The 26,087-nt window shown below is 43.3% G+C and overlaps 1 protein-coding gene across 1 annotated transcript; it reads left to right on the forward strand.

Annotated features, from left to right (window-relative positions):
- Nucleotides 1–1,251: 1,251 nt before the first annotated feature.
- LOC119434418 (uncharacterized) lies at nt 1,252–20,842 on the forward strand. The gene is made up of 5 exons (XM_049659478.1): nt 1,252–1,312; nt 6,631–7,742; nt 9,660–9,720; nt 9,781–9,946; nt 17,837–20,842. Exons 2-5 carry the CDS (start codon nt 6,636–6,638, stop codon nt 17,955–17,957), a joined length of 1,455 nt encoding a protein of 484 aa, XP_049515435.1. The 5' UTR covers nt 1,252–1,312; nt 6,631–6,635; the 3' UTR covers nt 17,958–20,842.
- Nucleotides 20,843–26,087: the final 5,245 nt, after the last annotated feature.

Below are 26,087 nucleotides of genomic sequence, written 5' to 3' on the forward strand. Positions count from 1 at the left end.
TCAGCCTGAAGTGCAGCCGGCGCAGAAACAGACTTCAACACAGCCTGAAGCGTCCAAAGGAAAAGAGAGAGAGAAACAACTTTATTTAGCCAAAGGAAAAGAAAGGGCCCGTTGGACAGAAGCGGAGATGTTTACTCTGATAAGGATTTGGGAAGACCATATCGGCGACTTGCGGCGCGCAAAGCGTAATGCAAACGTGTATGATGCTATTGTTGAGAAGTTGCGAGCAGCCGGTATTGAGAAAACGCCGAAAGAAATAAAAAGCAAGATTGAAAATCTCGCAAATAAGTACAGGTGAGTGCACTACTACTTTTAAACATATATACTCTCGTGTGACCCCGACAACGAACCGACGGTTTCTATGCTTTGTGCTATAGCGTGTTAAAGGGCCCCTAAACCACCTCAGATATTTTTTTGAACATTTCAAGTAAACACGCGCATCGAGTTCAGAATGCAATCACGATCAACGATGCCAAACGCTGCAGCGCTACGCGCCGCGGGCGCGCCACAAAAAAAAAAAAAAAAAAAAAAAGAAAAAAAAAAGAAAAAAAAAATACAATGCCGTGGAACCCCAGCGGTCGTCACGACGTCAGCAGGGGGAAAATGGTGATGTCAACGGTGGAAACGATGTCCATTGGTCGACAAGAACCTGCGACTGTCCGGTTTGTCTGCTAGCACAAGGGTACAAACGCGCTCCCGGCTCGTTCTCGCCGTGTGCTCGCTTGTTTCGCCGCTTGCGCGTATGGAATTACAAGCCCGCAACGCAAGTGCCAAATCGCTCGTGTTCCACAGAGTCAGCTTAGCGGTCTGTGATTAGCTGCGCGAATAGAGCGCGACAGTGTTGGCCTTTCCAGAACGTGCGCGCAACACAGGGTCCTTATAGCGCACGCTTCGCACACTGTAGAAATGTGTGTCAATTAACAGGTATTTTTACATGAAATTTTCTGTTGTCGTACAGAAAATATCTGTTTTACGCCCTTAACAGAAACACGTTCACGAAAAAAACAGTAATTTTCTGTTTCTGGAGCCGCTACCCCGCCAAATCACCGAACGGTTGGTCACGTGGGCACCTCCGCTCAACAAAAAGTAAATTGAAAATCACTTGTCAGCTTTTATTAAGCACTTCGAATATTTTAAGCGCCAAAAGTTATTGCGCCTAATATTTTTCCTCAGTATTAAAAGCATTATAGATTCCGCGGTCTGTACTTTTTCTGCGGTCCTGCATTCACGCATTGGCGCCAAGAACGTGAACAGCGGCGGTACCAGCGTGCTGCGTCGGGGATTTTCACCGGACAGACTGTTCGCACACAAGGTGAGTAGTGCACATTCTTACCGGCATGAATGATACACTTTATGCTATCTTTTGGAAGTCTTGTTGCGGGCTTGTACTGCTAATGAAAGAGAGCAAAAATGAATCGCTGAGGGACCTTGCAAAATCTTGAGTGGACGGATTGCATTAGTTAGCACTAGAGTCGTTAAGACTAGGGGTCTCCCCAACTTGTTTGGAATGTCGTAATGCGTTTGCGAAGAACCAAAGGCACGCCTATATTTGCGTTCTGCGCGAATGCTAGAATAGCGTGCGCACGACAGTCGCTTCACCACCGATTCGTCACTGCTGCTTTATTGTCTGATAAAGGGTACACAGCGCGCAGAAGAGAGAGGATGCAAGTGAGCAACCCGGTAGAACACTGTAGCTTACGGGAAAATGAAAGATGCAGAAATTTCGCTTTGCTAGCAGGTATCCGCACTACAATATCCGAGTGAGAAAACGCGGGAAGTTTTTAGGGTTGCGGAACTCGCTGTGAAGTACGTACGTTAAAAAGCGCGGGGTCTGGAAACTCGTTTCTCGTGCAAGTAAAGGTCGCAAGGATATGTTGTATATCTTTATTTTTTTATTCATGCAGACACTAGTAAAATCCTTGACTATGTTGAGTTCGCGAGATTTAACATTGCGCGTTTTAATTTTTGATCGAAATAGCGTTGCACGGGTCAACGCATTCCGAAGAGTGGAAGGCACTGCCCGTTTATTCCGTTCGCTTGAGAAAAGGAATTAATCATACCCTTGCTACGCGGCCGTTTCAAATGCCGTTCAACCGAATGCCATTCCACTCGACTGCCGAATTTGCGCTGCCATACGACATTTTTCAATGATACTCAGTCGACATTCGAGATTTTGACGTTGCTTTGAAACGCGAGCACCGTCTGCACCGACATAAGCCATCGCGTCGCCCATAACTATTAGGAAGCGCCGATGCGATCGCTCGCCTTAGGAACACTTGATAGCCAAGTTGTTGACATCGCATAGGAGTCGCGCTGGCGAACACTGCGTACTCGTAACTAGCGGAAGTGGGCCGTCGTCGATTAAAATTAAAGCATTTGGCAAGCGTTTATTGTTGGTGACTTACGAAGTATATACATATGAAATGTAGCTGCTCGTTCCACTTATTTATGATACGGGTAATGTATCAAACAAGCACAGCCATCTGAGCCATTGTCGTGGGTTTCGTTGAGCCGCCGATCTGTTGATGATAGGTCAGGCGACCCTCTTGTGACCGGATTTGTCGCTTTGTTAGCCCGACAAACCTGTCGCACTACGATGACATACGTCTTTGGTCATGCTGGTGTCATTGTCGGTCTAGTACTGATGGGTGTGTCAGCGACGGTTTGCGACCGCGTACTGACCGCTGACGACCGCGTTCGTACACGCTGAAAACGAGCGAACAAAAGCGCAACTCGACGGCAGCAGCACCATTGCAATAAAGCAAGGGAATGTTGAAGCTTTTGAATGCGTTTAGAAGTCCTCGTGAAACACTACGGGAGCCTGTAAAGGCAGAATGCCATTTGAACATATCCCTGTAGCACGGGTATAAAACTGTCATATTCACGTTTACTGCGAGTATATAGGGACGTTCGCAGGGCATATATTAATGAAGTTTTTGGAAGTTCCATCAGTAGGGCTATCTCTCCCACAATTTGTCTTGGTTCATTCAGCTGTCAGTGATTTCACTTCCCAACTAGTTTTTGGTATATCAGTATAAACCCTCACTGAAGCATTTCAAAAGAAAATCTTGCCTTCAAATATGTCACTGCAAAATTATTTTGAAATTAAACGTACAAGACAGCAAATTTAGCTTGGAAAGGCATTCTTGGACGCCCGTTGAACAAAGCAGCAGTAGGATACGCTGTGGCCTGTGTGCGCTGAGAAACACACTGTGGCCATACTGAGGAATTTCGACCACCCATGCTTTGAATCCAGTGCTTATAGTTTGTGAGGTAGGTTTTTCTAATACATAAGAAGGTGGTAATTCATAAGATGTCATTTGGGGGAGCAACATCTAAATAAACTGAGCACGAGGTCGCGGGATTGAATCCCGGCCACGGCGGCCGCATTTCGATGGGGGCGAAATGCGAAAACACCCGTGTACTTAGATTTAGGTGCACGTTAAAGAACCCCAGGCGGTCCAAATTTCCGGAGTCCCCCACTACGGCGTGCCTCATAATCAGAACTGGTTTTGGCACGTAAAACCCCATAATTTTTTTAACATCTAAATAAATTAAAATTAAGTCTAAAAAAGAAGGCTGATCAGAATTTCTAAAAATACAATGCTGATCAAAAATCTGCTTCACTTGTGTCTCGGAAATTCCAACTGGTCATGATTCATTGGAAAGGAATTTTAACATGGTGGTATCACTATAATGATGGATTTTAAGAGCCTGCATTAAACCCACTTGTATGATACTGCTGTTGCATTTTTGCTACCCAATATTTAAAAACATGTTCCAAAGTGGGAAACGAATGTGAGATCAGTGCAGTGTGTACCGTAAGGATTATTACTTTTAAATTGCACCTCATGCAGTGTGGTCACTCGCCAATAATGTTTCGTTTGAGTAATACTGTTCATTGCTGTTGTGTTAATTTCAGATGTACCCCTGCAGTATATGTGGCTGTGTCAGCTCTGCACTTTCCGCATTTCTTAGGCATGTGCCTTTGCACAAAAATGTGAACAATTTTTGTGTCAAATGCCCCTTTCAAGACTGCTACAAAAAATTTTGCAAAGTTGGCTCACTCTACAGTCACTTCAGTCGTGAACACAGACGAGTTAGACATGCTGAACAAGAAAGCTGTGTTGCCGTCAGGGTGCAGCCTTGCGACTTAGTCTGCACTGTGGACAGCTGCATACAAGTCTGTAAAGATTATAAAGCTCTAATTGCACACCTGAAACTTCACATTGTTCAAGGAACAAACGTCACGTGCCCATTATGTACGAAAGCATACAATAAGAAGGCATCCTTTTCTTCCCATCTTTCACGTTACCACGGGAAGTACCTTTGCACAGTACCAGATGTGGAAGTTCAAGAGGCTATGCCTGTTCCAGCAATTGTTACCCCTCCACATGACGCTGAACAAACTGAGAGCAATGTATCTGAAGAGGAAGAGCTACGTAATACACTGGCACCGCATCAAGGTAGCATGCAAGAAACCTGTAAGAACCACGTTAGCACTGCTTTTGCCCATCTGTACCTGCGACTCTTATCTGAGCGCCATGTGCCTTCATCTACAGTTCAAGTTATTTGTGAGGCTATATATGACATACAGAATGCAAATGCTTCAGCAATGGTTTCCTGTCTCAAAGAAAAGCTCAGGGAAAAAGGTGTTGGCAGTGATGACATAGGTAAGCTGATAGATGAAACATTTGAAAGTGACTATGTTTTGGCACTGCATCGAGCACCAGATGGTGTGTTCAGGACAGAACATAGCCGTTCCTCTTTCTTCAAGAAAGAGTTTCTGTATGTATCGCCTGTCGAAATATTATTGGGAAAAAACAAGAAGAACAGGAATGCTACCTTTCATTACGTTCCAATTCTAAGTACACTTGAAGCCATGCTGGAGAATGAAGATGTGATATCACAGTGCGATAGGATGCTGCCTGAGACCCCTGGTGTCCTGAAAGATTTCACTGATGGAAACGTGTTCAAGTCTATTCCACTTTTCAAGGAGCATCCTGAAGCACTGAAGCTTATACTATTTCAAGATGCATTTGAGGTCGTGAATCCAATTGGTTCCGCAAAGAAGAAACACAAACTTCTTGCTGTTTATTTAATCCTTGGTAATCTCTATCCATGGTTCAGATGTGCACCTCATTCTCTCAAGCTGTGCTTGCTCTGCAATGAAAATGATTTTGCACATTTTGGGCAGGCCAAAGTGTTTAAGCCTTTGCTCGATGATTTGAAGAAGTTGGAAGCTGGCCAATTTGTAACTTCAAGCGGAATGCGCTTGTTTGGCACTGTGACTGCCATCCTTGGAGACAACCTTGGAAGCCATGGAATTGGAGGCTTTGTAGAAAACTTTAGCTCTGCAAGTCACATCTGTAGGTTTTGCATGTCTGAAAGAGCTGACCTTTTTTCTCCAAATGCACTGTCAGGTGTTTCACAAATCAGAACACCGGCCAATTATAATAGTGCTTTATTAGCCCTGCAAGCCAATGGTTCAAGTATAGAAAAAGGAGTGAAGTTCAATTCCTTATTCAATGAGCTGAAGTATTTCCATGTATGTGCACCAGGTCTCCCTCCTTGTTTGGCACATGATTTATTTGAGGGTATTGTTTCATTTGACCTTTCTTTGTACATGAAACATTTTGTAACGGTTCTCAAGTGGATTTCTTTACAAGACCTTAATCAGCGCATAACTTGTTTTCATTTTAAACATGGTGATTTGGCTGACAGACCGTGTGAAGTTCACCTCAAAAAAACACTAGGAGGACATGCTGTGCAAAATTGGAACATGTTGCGCTTTCTTCCATTGTTCCTGCTTGGTTCAATTCAGTCCACTGAAAATGAAATCTGGCAACAGGTTCTTTTGCTGTCTGAAATTGTCCAGCTTGTTACTGCACATACGCTAACACTCCCCATGGTTATGAGGCTGCAAGACATTATAGAGGACTACATGACAGGCAGAGCAAATCTCTTCCCTGACGTTGCCATGAAACCTAAGCATCATTACCTGCTTCATTACCCTTTTCTGATTACGCAGTTTGGCCCGCTGATAAAAATGTGGACAATGAGGTGTGAAAGCAAGCACAGCTATTTCCGTAAGTGTGCAAGAAATTGCCAGAATTTCAAGAACTTGACGCACACACTTGCTGAGCGCCATCAGCTTTATCAGGCATATAAAAACACGGGAAACGGTATTCATGGCTTATTAGTCAATAGTTCCTCATTCTCTATTGAGCTTTGCACACCAGAAATACAAAAAGAAGTACGCGAGGTGATCCTTGACGAAGATAATATAATCTCGGCTTGTCAAGCTACTATCCACGGTCTTTTTTACAAGCAAGACATGCTTGTCGTTATGAGGCGGGTGGACGGTGTGCCTGTTTTTGGTGAGATTAGGCTTATTCTTGCCACTAATGACAACTACTTTTTCTTATTAAGAACTGTCCACACAAGATATGAGTCTGCTATGCACTTCTACAACATCATCAGTAGTGATGGTCCTTTCAAATGCATGAAGCTTGAAAGCCTCCTTGATTGGACTCCGTTGGTGCAGTACAAACTTGCCCGCAACAAGTACCCTGTTGTTGTGTTGAAGCATGCTATATTAGATTTTGCTTGATTTCATGCTTTTGACAGGAAGAATGGACTTGGAAAAGCATATTTCCAGCTGGCTGCCACACTTGGACAATGAAGTGATGCAACTTACTGTACAGAAACTGCTGGACTGTGGTGTTCAGTCGCTTGAGCACCTCAAGTATGTAGTGGAAGCCGACCTAATGTTCCTGAATGTGGTCAGTAGACGCATCCTGCTCGAAAAGTTCCAGACAGCTGCCTCACCAGCCGTGCAAGTGTCCATACCAAAAGGAAGTGAAGCTTCTGTGAGCCTGTTGGGCCAGGCTTTTGATATTCCATGGGACGCATTTCCACCCGAACTCGTAAAAGCATGTCAAGAGGGCAGGCGTCCACTGAAAAGTGATCTGAATGAAATGGTTAGGACACTAAGTGACAGGGTGCTTGCCTGCCATCAGAAGCCTGGGCGCAAAGTGCTGCGAGCCATTGCGAGTGAAATCGTCAGCAAGTTTCCAAGAACTTTTGAGGACACCCTCAACGGCACCGTCATTGCTACAGGATTAGAAACGCTTCTATGGAAGCTGGAGAATTGCATTAATAACAAGAGAAGGCGCAGTTCTGAGTGTTTGAAGCGGTGTGTTTCAGAAGATGAAGAAGAGTTCACCACAAAAAAGCCACAACTCCAAAAAGATTCTTATGGCTGTGTAGCCTGGCAGCCTGATCTTCCGTCCATGGAAACAGCTGAAACTCAAGAGAAGAAAAGAGAAGAGTTGCAAGCCCAATTTAGGCTAGCTTCCCCAAACAGTTCTCGAGTCACACAACTAATGGCTGAAACATATTCGTCACAGAGGCAGTTGATCAATGCCAGCAGAAGCGTGCTGTACGTGAAGGAAAACTGGCCTTTCCTCTTTGAAGAAATGCACATGTGTTCACATATCAATGTACTGCTGGGGTTCAGTGCCTCTCAAACATTTGACGATCAAATCAAGACTGTTGGGCGACAGGTTTTTAGGTATGCTCACAGCTTAATAAAAAAGGCGAACGTGAGGACATGCCTAGAGCAAATCGAAAAGGCCAGAATTGAACTAAAGACAATGGCTGTAGAGTACGAAGCCACTCCCCTCCTCCTGCTCGCCATCTTCGATGAAGACTGCGAGCTCTTCTGTAAGGTAGTCGAGGTAAGCATTGCAATCTTAGATCAAATCAGTGCCTGTCCGCCATGGCATCTCACAGCTCTTGCGTCAGTTTTGTACATATAACCCTACATAGGATACCATATTGTAGTATTATTTATTGTCTAAATTACTATTACTATTTGAAGCTAACATTGTCAAATACGATTAGAGAATGCAGCATTGTGTAAAGCCGGGTGCAATTTACGAATGAAGCAGTAAATGCCCCTCAGGAGCCAGTCAATCATGACAGATTTTCATGACGTGGTTATTTCTCTTTGACCTGTTAGCATTACATTCCAGGGGACTGGCAAGTACAAAGCGATTAACTGCTGGTTAACCAGATCAGCTGCAACGCCATGAGTCTCTTGACATTACTGGACGGAGGGCCTCTTTTGAGGGGCATTTGCCACTTCGTTCTTGAGCTGTATTTGACTATAATGTAACGTGCGTCCTGATACGGGCGGCCTGCTCAGAACCGGTGGTGTCTTACTGTGGATGTAGCCCTTGGCTGCAGCGATAGCCGCGCTTAACGCTTCTTTCCCTTTTTTATTGCTCTTCACATTCATTCTTTTTCTGTACTTTTACCATTTCCACATCCCTTGTTTCTGAGTTTGTCTTGTACTGCCACAACCGCTGCGAGAACCGTTGTGCAGAGAAATGCATTGGCATTCCAGTTACTTTCTTAACAAGCCCTTGTTTCATGCATTGAAGCACAAAATTAACTGGAATGCCAATGTATTTCTCTGCAAAGTTCGGGAATGAATATCTCGAAACTGGTGTCATCCTGAGAATTCGTTCCAAGTGGATCCGCCTTGCGAATGCCACAGCTACAATTTGTAAATTGCAGTATGGGCCAAAGGTAATCAGTTATAAACATAATTAGTGAATGTTTGTTAATTAGTCGATTATGCATTTCAATTTTTTGTGCTAGTGATGTCCCCCTCTTCGAGTGGACCAGCTCAAGAACTAGAACTGTGCCATCTGCCACAGGCAACCTTTAAACATTTTTAATGTTCGCTGAAATGCCTGGTATATATATAATATATACATGGTGGCCCATCCATCATGCACAAAAATTTAAGAATATTCAAATGCCACGTAGCTGGACAGAACCGAGGTAATGTTTGCCGTCTTTTTGAGGTACTTAAATTATTTCTTGTTCCGCCTAATTACATAATTAGTATTATTTCATCAACTTCTGAAATATATTTAAATGAAAAGTGTCAATAAGAAAATTGTAGAGCAACATGAAAAACTTTCGATATAGCCTTCTGTTGCTCAATACGTGCTACGTAAAAATTTTTCCGATTGTGAAATTGCCGCACGACTGGCTGCTCAAGGCACTTTGCGTGTATTTTCAGGCTTCTTTCATGCTGGAAAAAAACTTATGTAGGACATATTCAGCAACAGTAAGCTGTAGTTTTTCGTGTTGCTCAACAATTTTCTTGATGACACTTTTCATCTAATATTTGTAAAGTTGAATAATTATTTAGACTAAATATGTAATTAGGCGGAATAGAAAACTTGAGTATCTTCAAGTGGGGGGACGGCAAACAACATTACCTTGGTTCTGTCCAGCTACGCGGCATGTGCATATTTTAAAATCTTGGTGCATGATAGTTCGTACACCTTGTATTAGTCCCAGTATTGTAAATAATTAAGCCAACATGTGTACATGCCTATGCTGGTTTTCAGGGCTTTAACATGTCGTTGACACCTATTTACATATAAGCCAAAGCATTTAATTCACTATAGACTCTTGGGGAAAACATCACGAGCTTGAGCAAGCACTGAAATGCCTTATTTGTACTTATGCTTGGTCACATGCTTATTTGTAACCTGTGTATACTTTCAGCTTTCCCATGGTGCTGCTCTGGTGGACATTAATTCTTATATGCCTTTAATTTTCTTTTACACCAGGAATGCGCCAGTGATGAAGACCTTGGGGACATGCCATGTTCTCCTTTCATCATTGCAAAAGGTATTTTCTGTGGTACCACACCCGGGCGAGCATTCCTGATTTACTACTTCTTTTGTGCAGGAGGCAGTTTTATTACTGCAAGGAACTTCACCATATGCATTGACACCCTGCCAGTGATACACGCAACAAACCCATGCCAGGCATTCCGGCTCATGTTTTTCGCACACTTTGCGTTTAATCTTGCGTACCCTAAGGACACAAGCCTCTGCTTGGAGTTCACACAGCGGTAAGTACCGAGTTCACTTGTTAACTGAGCTGTGATTACCTTTCTTGTTTTGGTTGTTACACTTCTCACATGTGCAGTGATGATAAAGTTATATAGACATATTCATGTATCATAGGACCCTTTTATGATATTGCTGATAAGTACAAAAGCAATCTTGAAGCAGGAAAATGTTTGCTGAACCCAAACAACTAATCAGCTGTGGAATGAAATTTGGAGGCTGCTGCTGCTTGGTTTCTGCCGCTAGTAAAATAGGGCTCAAAGGAAGTTCATGTACATGCATAGAAAGGAAACACAGAGAAAACAATTTTTTTTCTGGAGTTTGTGTTCAACCACTTCTTGACTGATTTGGCTGTACTATCGGCATTGCATGGTGCTCAGTTACTAATATCGATGGCTTGGAGTGGGTGGTACTGTTGCTTCTGAGATTGTGTAGGAGTGTGTGGCTATTTCGGTGAAATTATGGACACTGCTCACAGAGGTCATAGATATTTGGCCAAGGCAGCACAGGACCCAGAGGGGTGATTTTGCTGGAAAGTGTGTGTGTGCATTCAATGCCAGTAATCATTTGGTGGTCAGGTAACCATTAATATTTATGGGTAAATTGGAATGTGTTGTCATGCTGATTTTATGCGTCGTGGATGGTGCATCGCAGAAATTGCCAGCATTCTTTTGCTATTGATGAGTGTGAGGAGTTGTGTGCATAAAATTTGTGATGGTTTGATCGCATTTCCACTACAGTTACTGAGGGCATATTGGTATAATGCTTTGTTTCTGCTGGAGGTCTGGCAGCTGATGTGGTTCTGGCATTATCTGGCATGTATGCTATAGCTAGGGTTTGAACATCCCGGCTTTTATTTTTTGATAATTCAATGGACTGTCTTTGGTGTTTGTTTCAGGAGGCATTTTTTTATAAACATTATTTCATGCAAACATCTTTCTGTTGTTTATCAGTAACATAATGTGAAGTGTTTCTGCCGTAAAAGATCAGTGTATGTATATCTTGACCCTTTTAGTACAATCAGTCAACTCAGAAGTAATATATGCACATAGTTATATCACCGTCGCAAAAAAAGTGCCAGAAGCTAAATGATGCAGCAATCAAGACTAAAATGCAATTGTACTTCTGAAAACAGTTTTGTAGCATTATCAATCGTGGCAAACAGAACATGACGCTTTTTTGTGATGCTTATGCACATATTCACGTTAGTTTCCTGTGCTCTTACTTGAGTGATCATAGAGGAATCTTGAAGAATGAGAAAAAAACAAGATGCCACGAGCAAAACAAAAAAACGGTGAACTGTAATGGCAGCACATCAAGTGCAATCTGTGATAGAGCCCACACCCTTTTGATAGAGTGGTGACAAATTTCCATTGTTACAACTTAACGTGTGTGCTGTCACCAGTATTATTAATGAAAGATAAAGCCATGTTGCTGTGTTCTTTTCCATTGCATGGTGGCGATATGGTGATGGTGATATGGCTGATATGGTGAAGCATTCAAAGCGACATGCTGATTGTTCACATTATTTTCAATGATGTTTCTGCGGTCTTTTTCGAAGTTCTCTGACTCACCGAAATGTACATTCAGCACATGGGATTTCGCATGCAACATCTGAGAATTAGTCTTTGTTTAGCGTTTTTGCCTTTCACCTGCACTGTAGTTATGTAGTTAGCGGGTTGGCACATGCAAAGCGGGTGTGTCATATTAGCGTAATATAGACACTGGCGTTTGACTGATGCCTGGAGCATGTGAGATCGCAGCCTACTTCTGGGTGCTTGCAGTCAGACATAGTGCTGGATGGGCGTGTCTACATTCCATTCAGCAAGTAAAGCGCCCAGGATAGCCGCACGCGAAAAACATTCCCTAAAATATGTTCAAAGTCATCAGCCTCGTCTTGTTTACTACAGATTCTTTTCACTGAGTGGAAGAGTGAGGCAACTATGGAACACTTGTGAAATGGCGCGTAGAGATTTCAAAACAAATGTAGCAGCTGGTGTGCGTTTTCTGAAAATGTTGATTGTCATTCGTGAAGATTCTCGGAAGATGAGCGCATCAAGGAAAGACAGGCGGCTATCATCGCCTTCAAAAGTAAACTGCATTACTTGTTCCAGCTTGTTCAGGTATTTAGCGAAGGGATCCACGGGTTATTTATTTAAGATACAGAAGCGGCTGTTCATGTACCTCATACTGCATGGCACAGGGAGGTAGTTGAATGATTGCATTTTAATTGTAAAAAATGGATTCTTTTACTCGACATCTCATCATCAGCCCAGCTATGCAGCTGCAGGGCAAAGGCCTCTCTTATATTCCTCCAATAAACTGTTCTGTTGCGGCTGCACCGAGCTCATCCCCGCAAACTTCCTCATTTCATCTGCCTACCTAGCTTTCATGACGCCCCCCCTGTTACATTTCCTTTCTCTTGGACTCCATTCCATTGTCCTAACAGACCAAACGGTGATCTTGTCTTGTATTATATGCCCTACCCATGCCCATTTCTTCGTTTCGATTTCAGCTAGGATATCATTAACTTGCGTTGGTTCCCTGACCAAATCAGCTCTCTTCCTGTCTCTTAACGTTACACCGATAATTTTCCTTTCATTGCTCGCTGGGCTGTCCTCAATATTTCAATCCTTTTTGTTAGGTTTCTGCACGACGGGTTAGTACACTCAAGGTACAGCTGTTATATACTTTACTCTTAAGGGATATTGACGAGCTGCTTGTTATGATTTCAGAGGGCCTGCCAAATGTCTTCCGCCCTATTCTTATTCTTTGACGTATGTATTGATGTATTGTGAGGCTGCCACCTTTTTTTTGTATGCGTGCTGCTTTCGTGGACACTCATTCAGTGGAACACCAGCTCGCATGTTGAGCACTGCACTCAACACCAGCTACCCAGAAGTGTATCCTCAAGAAAAAAGTATATAACAGCTGCATCTTACCGGTACTTAACTACGGCGCAGAAACCTGGAGGCTTGAAAAACGGGTTCAACTGTCATTGAGGACGATGCAGTGAGCAATGGAAAGGAAAATGATAGGTGTAACGTTGAGGGACAAGAGAGCAAAGCGAGTCAGGGAACAAACGCGGCTTAATGACATCTTAGTTGAAATCAAGAAAAATGGGCATTAAATAATGAAATCTGCATGGGCATGCCATGTAATGAGAAGGCAAGATAGCCGATAGGCATTAATGGTAACAGACCGGATTCTAAGAGAAGGCAAGTGCAGCAGGAGGCGGCAGAAAGTTAAGTGGGTAGATGAGATTAAGAAGTTTGCGGGGATGACGTGGCTGCAGCTAGCACAGGATCGGGTTATTTGAGGAATATGGGAGAGGGCCTTTGCCCTGCAGTCGGCATAGTCAGGCTGATGATGCTTACCCAGAAGTAGGCTACAAACCTATGCAATGTAGGCATCAGTGATACCTGTGTGATGTGCATACTGCACATGTGCAAACCTGCAAGCTTATTAGTGCTTGTGAAAGACGAGCAAAAAAATATTTCGCAGGTGTACATGCAAAATTTCGTTTCCCAACTGCATACCGACGAGTTGGGGAATGTTAAAAAATTATTGAAGGAAATACGTGAACAATCGGCGTGGGGCTTTCAATTCTCTTAGCAAATGTTTTATTGTGAATGCACTGCTGCTGTCCCTCCCACGGGAATGTGGCGTCAGGGTGAAGCCTCGTGCTCCGTGAGGGTGAAAGGGAATGCCAGGTTGTGTCCATCAGCAGTTGACGTATGGTGGTGCTTGTGTCAGCGATGACGTCAATTGAGAGATGCAGCCACGCCAAGGTCTCTCTCCCGCATGTGCCCTTCCTTGCTTGTTTGCGAAAGTGTGTCTCCGTTCCCGAGAACTGCACGCTTTGTCAATCCCTGTTTAGCATGCTCCCGGCTGTTAGCTCCCGCTTCCCAGGCCGAGCTCCAGGATTCCAGGGAGGAAAGATGTTAGATGCCAGCAAGAACCAAGAGGCGTGTTTGGTGTGCTGACAGCAAAGGCAACAGAGGCAACGAAAGCGTGAGGCTAGACAGATCAAAGGACCAGCACTAGATGATGTAAGCAAAGTGAGCTCGGCTAGCGGAACAATGTGTTCGTCGCCAGCACCGAGAAGTAGATGCAGGAGCCTGTCATTGCATGCTGGATGCGCATAGGCTTGAGTGTCAGATGCCCAGCGAATAAGAGAAGCAACGCAAGTGAGAAGCAGACACTGTAGCGAAGAAACACCAGCGAGAGGACGAAGCATACCATCATGCAAAAGGCATTCATTGAGTGATCAGTGGAGGTGATTACTTCACGTTACACGGGTGGAAGCGTGCCATCATGATCTTGCACAAACAAGAGCAGCAAGCCTACGGGAGCCTGTCAATGAAAGGCGAATGCATTATTGCAGCAAGTTCTGGTAAACCAGCGGAAGGAATTATGGAATGCTCCGACGCAAGTTTAGATATTTCAATGCTACAAAATCGCAAAAGCAAGAACGTCATTTGGAGAAGCTTTTATCATAAAAGCATTTGGGCAAAATCACCACTGCTTACACATGTTGCTCGCATCAGATTGTTAGATAGTCTGTCCAACATTTTGTTTCTTCCGGTCACTGTCCTAGTGAGGCACAGGCATGGGTGCTTACAAAAAATGTCAGCATCATGGCTACATCTCGAGCCGTTAAGTATGCAAACAGTCCATACACTGAATCACAAAGGTTGAAATCTGCCACCAGTCTGCAAGATCTTGGGGTTCCTTTGTGCACTGTACTTAAAGCAATACCACTATATTTTCCCCCATTGTGAGCAAGGCTGCTTTCTCAGAACTGAACTGTTAGTTGAGTTGCTTTTTGGTAGAAGCTCTTTTATTTTCCACCATGTACCTTCCTGACAACACTGGCTTCCATGGGACTCCTGATTTTGAGCCTTGAAAAAGAAAACATAATTACTTGTGTGAATGTTAATGATGGTAACTATTTTTCTAATGCCATAACGGCAGCTTGCCAATGACTGCTATAGCAAAGGTATTTTGTCTTTATTATGTGAGGTCTGAGAATAGTTTCAACTAACATGTCACCAAAAGTTTGAGCCCCATAAGAAAAATAAAGCAACAATAGATGTGGAGGTACCACCAAGGCTGGCATTGCTCCCACTTGTCAGATACAGGTTTGCTACTAATGCAAAGTTTTGCTTTTTTGTATTTTGGTTTATGAAGGCTTGAGTGCTTCTTCATATTGCCACTATAGTCAGATACAATTGAACATTGCGGCGGCAAATGCCCCCCCCCCCCAAAAAAAAAAACCAATGGCATCGACTGATTGTCATGACTGTGTGGTTAATTCACGTACACTTGCTAATACATCGCACCAGCCAGCAAGGGGAAGGGATTAACCACAAATTAATCAAATGCGCTGCAACATCATGGCCGGTTGATGCCTTCGGCTTGAGAACTTCCTCTTTGTGGCATTTGCACCTGCAGTCTTGAGTTGTATCCCACTATAGAAGGTAATTGTGTATTCCAACACTTTTACTGTAGCAGCACACACATCACTTCATGCTGCCTCAATAAATTGGCTCCCAGTCAATTGTGAAAGGATTAGTGATGAGAGGTACAGAATAGTTTATAGCTGCATTTCACGTGAAGCTTTCTTGATGGGTGCATTGTAAGCCGCAGATGGTTCTTTTGAAGTGCATCTGCAGTATAGTGTATATTTGGAAGTTGCAGCGTGTCTGTGCAGCATGTTGCACAGACACGCTGAGGTATGCCGACTTGCTTCGACGGCCACTAAGCATGATAGTGAAAGTGCCTTCCTTGAAGCACAGTTTAAGCTCACCGTAAGGCAAGATACTGAAAATAGTTAATACTTGCATTACAAAGGTTTGAATGTGGGCCAAACTAGTAGTGTTTGGAGATAGCATAACACTGAAAATGCATGGCTTCCAAATTAAGATCGCAACACTCAACCAAATGTGTTACTAAAGCTACTTCCTAATTTCAGCATTTTGATTCCATCTGAGCCATCTGCTTGGTTGTTGCTTGAGGTTGTGATTAGAAAAGTTTTTCACTCAGGACAGTGGGCACTTTGTATTTTTGGACAATGGAAGCTGGGTGCAGAAATGAGTAGCAGTTGTGTGAGATCGGATGATGTTCTCAAATTCACATACCAGCCTTCTCTGCAGCACAGGAGGTCATTTTAGACTTGTGTGTCATTAGTAGAGCATTAGTCATATAATAAGAAGCCAACAAGGACAGCACAGGGGAAATCACATATACCTAATAATTGAAATAAAGAAATGGCAAACTAATGCAAATGAAAGTGGTTGAAAAAACAACTGGCCGCAGGTGGGGAACCAGCCCATGTCTTCGCATTACGCGTGCGATGCTCTTACCAATTGAGCTACCGCAGCGCCTTTTTCCCATCCACTTTAGGGGCACTTATGTTTATCTACTGGAACTAAACCTGGGAGTGTTAGCCAGTCCCACACCTCACGGCCTTGACAGTGGATGTGGAACATCCTTTTTTTGTCGCAGGTGTCACATGTACGTGATCTTTTTGGGTGAAGGTAACTGGTTAATAAACTCGCACATGCTACCTGAAGGCATCAACGCTGCCGGACTCGAAGTCTCAAAAAGATCACGTACACGCGACGACTGCGACAAAAAAAAAAACGTCCCACATCCGCCGTCAATGTCGTGAGGTGTAGCGCTGGCTAACACTCCCATGTTTAGTTCTAGTAGATAAAAATAAATCGCCCAGAAAGTGGATGGGAAAACGAGCCGTGGTAGCTGAGTTGGTAAGAATATTGCATGCGTAATGCGAAGACGTGAGCTCGTGCCCCACCTGCAGCCAGTTGTTTTTTCATTCACTTTCATTTCCAATAATTTATCATTTCTTGAATTCTTTTAATAAGTACATGTAATATCCCCTATGCTGTCCTTGATGTCTTTGTTGGCTTCTTACGATATGACTAATAAAAATGGAGCCCGCGGTCCCCTTTCTCCTCAGTTCTGTTAATTCCTGCTTCACTAAACTGCACATTTCTGTCACCCATCCAGATTAATGGCAATTTGTAGGACGAAGCACTTAAATATGAGCTGCAAACTTATTACCTGCAAATAAATTTTTTGCTCAGAGCTGTACTTTTGGGTGGCCCAAAATGGGTATGCTGATGATTCAGCCTACTTAGTCATAGAAACCGACATATTGTTAGTGTGGTGGCAGATAGTTCTAGAAAGGGACGTTGAAGACAAATTGAAGTTGGCCTTTTTTTGGCAGATTACTGTGGTCTAATTGCACACAGGCTAAAATGGTGCTTTTAAAGGCTAGAAAAGACCTGGAAACAAAGTACGTGTGTTGTCATCACTGGCTTAATTGTTTTGTAAGCAGTCTGCAGTGCATTTTCACCTCAAGTTTATCGCCGTGGTTAACAGGGGCCGCTACGCCTCAAGTCACTTCAAAATATTTGTCATGGAGTCCTTTTCGGTGTATGAATCACAAGCTAGACATAACGGCCAGGCAAATATTTAAATTTGCCTGTCCTTTTGCTGCCACACAAACGACAACAAATTGGGAAAGTGCCACAAATGGATTTTTCCTGAGAACTACAATTTGCATGGAGTTGTTTAGTTTCCTTTAGCAGCCAGTGATGGTGTTCGGTGAAGTTTTCATCCAGGTAATAAAACACTAGGCTCGTTAAAACCTGATTCAAGTGATCATTTAGGAAACATTCATTTTGGGTTAAAAGTTGCTAGTTTTGTACTGAACACTAAAGATTCCTGAAATATGGGCTTTAAAGGAATCTAACTTTGGGGTGGATGGAAGGATAGCAGTCTTGTGAGCTTCGTTATTTCTTCGAAGGAAATACAGATATTTTCACTGTACGAAGTGTAACGACATTCTATCCTTGCTTCAGGACCATTGCAGGTGTCAATCCTGGCAGGGGAACGAAGATAGAGCGCACAAAGAAAAAACAACACTGCCTCTCCCCAAAAGTTGCTTCCCTCATCACATCGTTGCAAGACTTCGACTTTTAACTGTTCTGAAACTTCAAAACTTTTTCATTACACACAGTTGGGCAACTGACCGACTATATTTCTACTACATCGGGCTCTTCTGTAAGTGTTTCAATATATACACCATTGTCATTTCTTTTCATGCACTGTGATAATGCAAATACTCTGTTTAATGCCTTATGCCTTCTTACTTTTATCTGACTGCTTCATGCAGTAGTAGTGTCAAGCAAGGCACAATTTTCCTTATTTGTATTTTTGGAATTAGTTTCATGACCGGTTGTATGCATTTTATTGTAATACTATTTTGATATGTATATTATAGTTTCAAGATTGGAACGTATAAGCAGAGTGAATTAATATTTTATGGTTACACTGTGATAATACAACAGCTTGTCACATGCCTTATGTTTTGTTTGTATCTCGGTGCTTAATGCAATACTAGTGTCAAGCAAGGCGTAGTTTGCCCAAGACACCTTCCTTATGTATAAACTTGTCATTACAGTTTAGTGACTGGTTGGACTTATTGTAATACTACTTTCTCCATTGTATTAAATATATTTTTATATTGTAGTTGTAAGGTTGAACGTACTAAGTAGAATGAACCAATATTTTATGGTTACACTGCGAAAATGCGAACGCTGTTTTATTCATGCCTTGTGTCTTGTTGCTTGTATCTCACTGCTTAGTTGTAAGGTTGAACGTACTAAGTAGAATGAACCAATATTTTATGGTTACACTGCGAAAATGCGAACGCTGTTTTATTCATGCCTTGTCTTGTTGCTTGTATCTCACTGCTTAGTTGTAAGGTTGAACGTAGTAAGTAGAATGAACCAATATTTTATGGTTACACTGCGAAAATGCGAACGCTGTTTTATTCATGCCTTGTGTCTTGTTGCTTGTATCTCACTGCTTAGTTGTAAGGTTGAACATACTAAGTAGAATGAACCAATATTTTATGGTTACACTGCGAAAATGCGAACGCTGTTTTATTCATGCCTTGTGTCTTGTTGCTTGTATCTCACTGCTTCATGCAGTACTAGTGTTATGCAGAATTGATGCTTGTTAGGCGAGTTGGTGGTGCGTAAGTGCTAAAACAGAGTGAAGCAAGCCGGGACAAGAAAGAGCACACAACACGAGCGCTGACTTTCAACTGTTTATTTCTTTCTGTTGTCATGTATAAATACGCACAAGAACCACCAGCATCAAATTGAAAGCATAGCCGATACAACTCAGCCTTTTGCCGATTGCCAACGATCTAAAAACATGAGTTCTTTTCTGATAGTTCCAGCGATGCCACGCTCACACACCTGTTAACTGCACATGTAATATTCATTGCCTCGATAAGCTCCCTAACCCGCTAGTCCTTGTGACAGTCGGTAATCTGACTCTGTTCAAACAAAGGCACGCATGGCCTAGAACGGCACCTTCACCTAGATTGAGTGCTGCATTGACGGTAGTGCAGGCTACAATGGTTACAATGTTAATTAGAGCAACCAGGGCCACCTCAGCCCGCACTGGCATCAGTGCGGCACGCAATCGGTGACGGAGCCATTCAATGCCATGTGTGCCTTTCTTTGAACAGTCATATCAACCGTCGCAAAGACGAGCGGGTTAGGAAGACTATCGAGCCAATGAATTTTGCATGTGCAGGTAACAGGTGTGAGCGTGTCATCGCTGGCACTATGAAGAAAAGAGCTGGGGTGTACTGGTGTGTGTCAGTCACCCTGATTCTTTTCAGTTTCAAGCTGGCGGTCTACGTGTGTATTTAAATGGGGCTACACCAAGGAATAAACAGTTGAAAGTCCTGTCTTGTTTCGCTTTGTTTTAGCAATTGCCGTCAAGCAAGACACATTCTGCCAATATTCATAATTTTCCTTATGCGTATAATTGCCATTACAGTTTCGTAACCGGTTGGATTTGGATTTTTATATTTATTGTAGTAGCAATATTAGAAGTACCAAGTAGAGTGAACCAATTGGTTGCTTTATGGTTACACTGTGATAATGCAAACAACCTGTTTCATGCCTTATGACTTGTTGCTCGTATCTCACTGCTTCATGCAGTACTAGTTTCAAGCAAGGCACAATGTGACAATATGCACTATTTCTCTAATGCATATACTTGCCGTTACAGTTTAGTGACCGGTTGTATACTCATTGTGTTGAACTACTATTTTAATAATTATTTTATTTTGCAAGATTGGTTCACCCTACTTAGTACGTCCAATGTTTTCGTTATACTGTAAGAATGCAAAAAGCCTTGGGCATGCCTTATGTTCTGTTGCTTGTATCTCAATAGCTGCTTCATCCTGTACTAGTGTCGAGCAAGGCGCAATTTGTCCAAGACACTCTCCTTATGTGTATACTTGCCATCACACTTTAATGACTGGCTTTCTTCATTGTACAGGTATTACTATGTTCTGTGTTGCAATCATTGTATTTTATTACCATTTTAAAATAGATCATATGTTCTCCTGCATACTTGCCATTACTGCATATTGCGTGTCTTTTTGCTGTATACTTTATTTAGCAGCTGTGCTACATAGGCAGTGCAGGGAGGGCAATTTTATTGTCATTTTACTTGGGTCACCAGTCTACCATTTACTTTAATCACATGATGCTGGAAAGCATAGTCAAAAACTAGTCATAATGACATTGTTTACTATTGCACTTGCATTTACCAACGTTGTTGAATACTAACTTGCCATTTCTAGTAACATAAAAGTAGTGAAATATTTCATTGTGTTTAAACGTGGCAGCAGTTGCAATGTTTTGTATATGCCTTTATGTCAGTCATTAAAGGTGGTGTGAAAGAAATAAAGTCTCTGAAATGACAGAAAATAGAGCTTCGCAGAAAATGTCGTCATGAAAAAAAAAAGCTGTGAAAGAATAGAATATTTCGTGACGGAAAATGGAGCTTCACAGCATTGTTCTGTTAGTTGCCGACTGAAAAAAGAACAGTGAAATAACAGAAAAACAAACAGGAAACTGAATTTCACAGGACATTTTCTATAAGTTGCAAGCAGAATACCTGTGAAATGACAGAAAAGGTAAAAACAGAAAACATGACATAACAGAAGCTCTCTGTCAATTTCACAGGAATTCTGTTAGTCGCAAATAGAAAAAAGCTGTGAATTGACAGAAAAAAGTAAAAACAGAAAACATAGTGTAACAGAAACTTTCTGTCAATTTCACAGAAATTCTGTTAGTTGCAAACAGAAAAAACCTGTGAATTGACAGAAAAAAGTAAAAACAGAAAACATAGTGTAACAGAAACTTTCTGTCAATTTCACAGAAATTCTCTGTTAGTTGCAAACAGAAAGAACCTGTGAATTGACAGAAAGAATAAAAACAGAAAACATACCGAAACAGACATTTTCTGGCAGGCCAGCTGCCAGAAAATTTCAGTTTTTTTCAATAAAAATTTTTTACAGTGTAGGCTTGCATGTCTGTATAAGAACACTACTGATCGAAATTATCCATTCTTGCACCGTATTGTAAAACGTTTGCCGCGTTATACATCATACGATAAGCGCACACAGTACTCTTTTACGATGCCTGGATATTGGACAAACTACGGATTCCAAATATTAAAATGCATACTTCCGGACAGCTTGAACAATAAGTTCCATCAGCGGATACATTCTGCACCATTTCATAGCATTAGAAAGGTCTATGTATATTAAAATCTGTTTCCTTGTTTGCTATCTTTTGTTTTTGTTCTTTTGAGATTGTATTATGTCGGTCATGCCAAACATATTCATATATTATGCTACTTGTTCTGTTTTTCTTGTAGTTACTCATCACATTATATTACTGTCACCACTGCCGAGTTGCAAGGTTGGCGAGGCTTGTCAAGCGGTCTTGAATCCTGCTTTTCTCGTCAACCCCAGTTGCTGTACATGCCCTGTATAAGAAGCTGAAATAAAACATTCATTCAAGTAGCGCGCCTTTGGTTGTATACACCATGAGCGCTTTATCATAGAGAAAGAAATTTAACACGAGGGGACACTCGGCGAAAACTGGCAACAGGAAATACGTCAGGCTAATATTAATGCCGTCTGCTAGCTGCCGCGAGCACCTTAAAAAACAAAATCGTGAAATGAAGTAACAGATATCGTTGCGTTGTTTTATTCTTGCCCACTACAACTAAAAACTGTCGCGTATATTTGCGACATTCTGCAGAGAAGCTGTTAAGGGCTAATTCTTCTATGGTCACGTCCGGAAATAGAAAAAAAAGCTCTCATACTGTGCGTGCACGGTCTCCCACTGCGGGGCATGCGCGCAGCCCTGCCGGCCTCTGCCGCCGACTGTCTCCGGGATCTCGATCGCCTCTCCCCTAACAGTGTCGACAACGGGGTTAAGCCGTTCCGTCACGTAGCCAGCGTATTGACAGCGGTTGTGTGCGGTCACACAAACAACGCGCACAACTGTTGTCGACTGCGGCGACGTTTCGCCCGCGTTCGCACCGAACGCGCGCGGCATTGGTGACGTGTTTATGAAGAACGTACCAACCTTTGCCGTGCACCCTATGGCGATGTACCGTAGCGACTATAAGGCCATGGTTCCTGTGGTCACTATATAAATGAAAACCACCGCACCATATATATTTCTCATTCTTTAATAGTTCATATAACCAATTACACCATGACATCTTAAAAGTTATAATTGGAAATACATCATTCCGACCACAGTACAGCTTCGCTGGCTGTTATCTAGAAACAGGCCAATAACGCGCCAGATGCATGCGTCATGCGCCAGACAGGCCACCGAATTGAGCGAAGCCGGATGCTCGTGTGAGCGTTCGCATGTTCCGTCTTTTTTGGGCGTAACCCCGTTTTTGGGATCCCGCCGTACTCTCGCGTTCCTTCCGCACTTCGACATGGCACCACTGCACTATTGGACTACGGAAAGGTGAGAAATTTTGTTTCGCAGTCTCCGACGTATGTAGGTAGGCTTACGGCACGGAACCGAGACTTATGACGCAGTTAGCGAAAAACAGCTCCGCCATCCTGGAGCAGTTAATTTAAGGCAATGAATCGTACTCGCACATGTTTCCAACGCTTTCTATCGGCCCCAATTTTATTGTAACTTATTATTTGAGGCGCACTGGCCGCGCAGGGCGCTGTGACGTAGTTAGCCAGAACCAGCTCGGCCGTGATGCGCAGTGCAGTGCATGTTACTAGAAGTTTGTGCGGCTTTATATGAGGCCAGACTTTTCTTAAAAGTAAGTTCGTTGAATTTAGGTGCGAAGCACCTTATGCGCTCGGGATGTCGGCGTCTCCTGTCTTCGTCGTAGTCACGGTAAGCCAACGGCACGCGCGCGTGCCGACCGTCCCGCGTCCGTCGTCGTCATCCACAGCTGTATGCGTTGCCGTTTATCATTCCAGCGTAGAATTTGACTTATCATCTGTCGTCGTAACGGGGAGACCGCGTTACAGGGTTATGAGCCATTGCTTAAGGCAGTATGAGCCAATTAGCGGTGCATCACTGGATGCTTCGCACCTCGCAGGTTTCATGTTATTGGAGCTGCATTTCGCTCAATGAGTAATTGGCCACTTACGCAAAAAATGTCATTAACCGCTGAAACCGAGCCTACGACTTGACTCGTGCTAACTGTAATAATTTAAAAAATTAAAACAGTAAGAAAGGCGTCCATAATGGCCAAATTGCTGGGGTAGTTGGGATAGTTAAAGAAAACAATGGTGGTTTCGCTAACACTTCATGGTTAAATACATCCTCAAGCTGGTCCCAAAGTAATACTAGTGACGGCTTTTTAAGCGCCACTCATTGTATTGAACAACACAATTTGTTGCCGATCTCAGCTCACAGCTGTTCTTGCTGCAAATACGTTCCGGGGACTTCCGGTGGAAGTCCTCTCACAGTTACTTATATGGGCCTTGAGATCTCAAGTTTGACCGATGCGTTGCATAGACATTTTTTGGGATACTTCTGAGGCACACTGGCCGAGCATGGCGCTGTGACGTAGTTATTTATTTATGTAGAATGCACTTACAGGCCTCGTGAGAGGAAGTGGGTAAGGGGGGCACCACAAAAAAAGGAAAACAGCATGCATTATTAGTACATAATATGCACACACAATTAATTGGTATAATAATGAATATTCATGACTTCCTGCGTACTTTGAATGAACTGCAACAAAAAAAATCATAAACGGAAGGGTCACATCATTATTTCATAAAAAATACATATATTGAACTGGCGACGTTATAATCAGAAAAAAAAAGAAACAGTAATACAAGAAAAAGAGCAAAGTAATTCCATAAACGAGAAAGCTTACGGAAGACATGTCATGAAGAACCACCTCGGCCCTGGTGACAAGGTTAGTTTAGAGTGTACTGAATCTTAGTGGCACAAATCTGTGACGCTATCTATGGCCCCGCAACATATACTTTCTTTCGGTACTGAGGCTTGTGGAAAACGCGACGAGCGATTGCCAAAAATGATAGCAGGGAAGTGTGTTCCTTGCGCCGGCAGAACGCGCAAAAGATAACGCCGAGGAACTCAAAAACCAGTAACTTGGAATTCAAAAATTCCGTCTTCTGAACGAATGAAAACAGCGTTTGCATCCACGCATTTGTCTTGAGTTTAGCTGCGGCACCAAATGCGTATTTATATAAAAATGTTGCGAGGTGAGAAGGTGGTAAACTTCCGACGCTGCTCGACGAGTGTCCCGTTCCTATCCCTTCTTTCGCTCCCACTTACCCCTCCCCGTTGGCGCTGAGCCGTGCTCCCTCAAGGGCTGCAGAAGATAGCGCCAACCTTTCCCTTTCCCTCAAGAACCACTTATCATCATCATCTCGTTCAAACCTCCGAGCCGACCCCAGAGGCACCGGCAACAGCCACCAACGCCGCGCGCGTTCGTCGCGAACGCGGGAAAAACGCCGACACCGTCGACAACAGTTCTGCGCGTTGCTGGTGATGCTGCATGTCTAAGTTTATACGGCTGATAAAACTACTATTCTTACTCCGTATAGCTCGCTACTAATTTGCTATCGCAATTGATGCTTCGCCTTTCGGGTGAAACTGCGACATTTTTTTTTAGCTGATGCGATCCGGTGGAGCTTGGTACGGGAACTGCTACTGCTTACCTGGTGCCAGAACCTTGGAAGAATACACAAAAGCCCGGAACGAGCATTTATATAGAGCAAAATAAACATTTCCTCATTTCGCAAGGCGCGTTGCGTCTACTTTCTGAAAGTGCGGCACGTCACACCGATTCGACGGAGGCTTGCAAAGATCGTTCGCAATCATCGTGCTGCTCCTCGGTCTCACACGCTAACGCAGAACTTATTCAACTTAACTGCTGCGTCCGCTTTTTTTAGAAGGGACGCATCATCCGACGCAGCAGTGACTCGCAAACGAGCAGCTGGCCGCTTCGGCCTAAAGACTGCTGGCAATTCTTCCGATGCAGTCTGCCGAAGGAGCAGCAGCCGCCTTCTTCTTCGGACATCGCCGGGAATACATGCACCTTCGCGAGGTTTCACTAGAGTAGCGTTAGAGGCATCGGTGTCTAAGAGCGACACAGTTGACAGAGAGTCTGACGCGTACAGAATGTGCATCCCGCAAAGGCAACATCCATTTCATCACCACGTCATGTATTTACCTCTACTGTCACTGCTCGCACCACTGTACAACACCCATAAATTACTATGGTACCCTTGCCGCGCGCCGGTCGCGGAACGCCCGCTGACTAACGATGACCCGGAGCGAGAACAGCCACTCTGTCATAACGGTCATAATTTGAACACACGACTGCTGCAAATTGTCAAACGAATGTTTCTCGGGTGGGCGGATCTGCGATAGATGTTGCGGACGCGCGAATGACAAGGTTACGTGTGCGCACGAGATACAATAAGCGAGTCGCCTGCCCGAGAACGCACACCTGAATGCACTAACAAAGCGGCTTCCGTTACTGCAATTCTATGGCGGTACTAATTCAAGAGCCTCCATCTGAGCGCTCAAAAAGCCTCACTCTCCCAACTTGCCTAACGCAAGTTATGTTCGCTAATGTCGGTCCGCTATACGATAGCATAAGTAAACCTCAACGCTGTCCACGAGACGGATTTCAATGTTTACACGGAGGGGCGCAAAGCATTCGAATGATCCCACGAAAGGGATGACTTGGCGA

Source organism: Dermacentor silvarum, unplaced genomic scaffold (genome assembly GCF_013339745.2).
Source record: "Dermacentor silvarum isolate Dsil-2018 unplaced genomic scaffold, BIME_Dsil_1.4 Seq1053, whole genome shotgun sequence".
NCBI lineage: Eukaryota > Metazoa > Arthropoda > Arachnida > Ixodida > Ixodidae > Dermacentor > Dermacentor silvarum.

Bases quoted from the DNA above. Each gene is read 5' to 3' on its own strand.
- LOC119434418 (XM_049659478.1), top strand. From the start codon at position 6,636: ATGGACTTGGAAAAGCATATTTCCAGCTGGCTGCCACACTTGGACAAT. The intron at 7,743-9,659 runs GTAAGCATTGCA...CTTTTACACCAG, and splicing joins TCTTCTGTAAGGTAGTCGAG to GAATGCGCCAGTGATGAAGA. The intron at 9,947-17,836 runs GTAAGTACCGAG...TCCTTGCTTCAG, and splicing joins TGCTTGGAGTTCACACAGCG to GACCATTGCAGGTGTCAATC.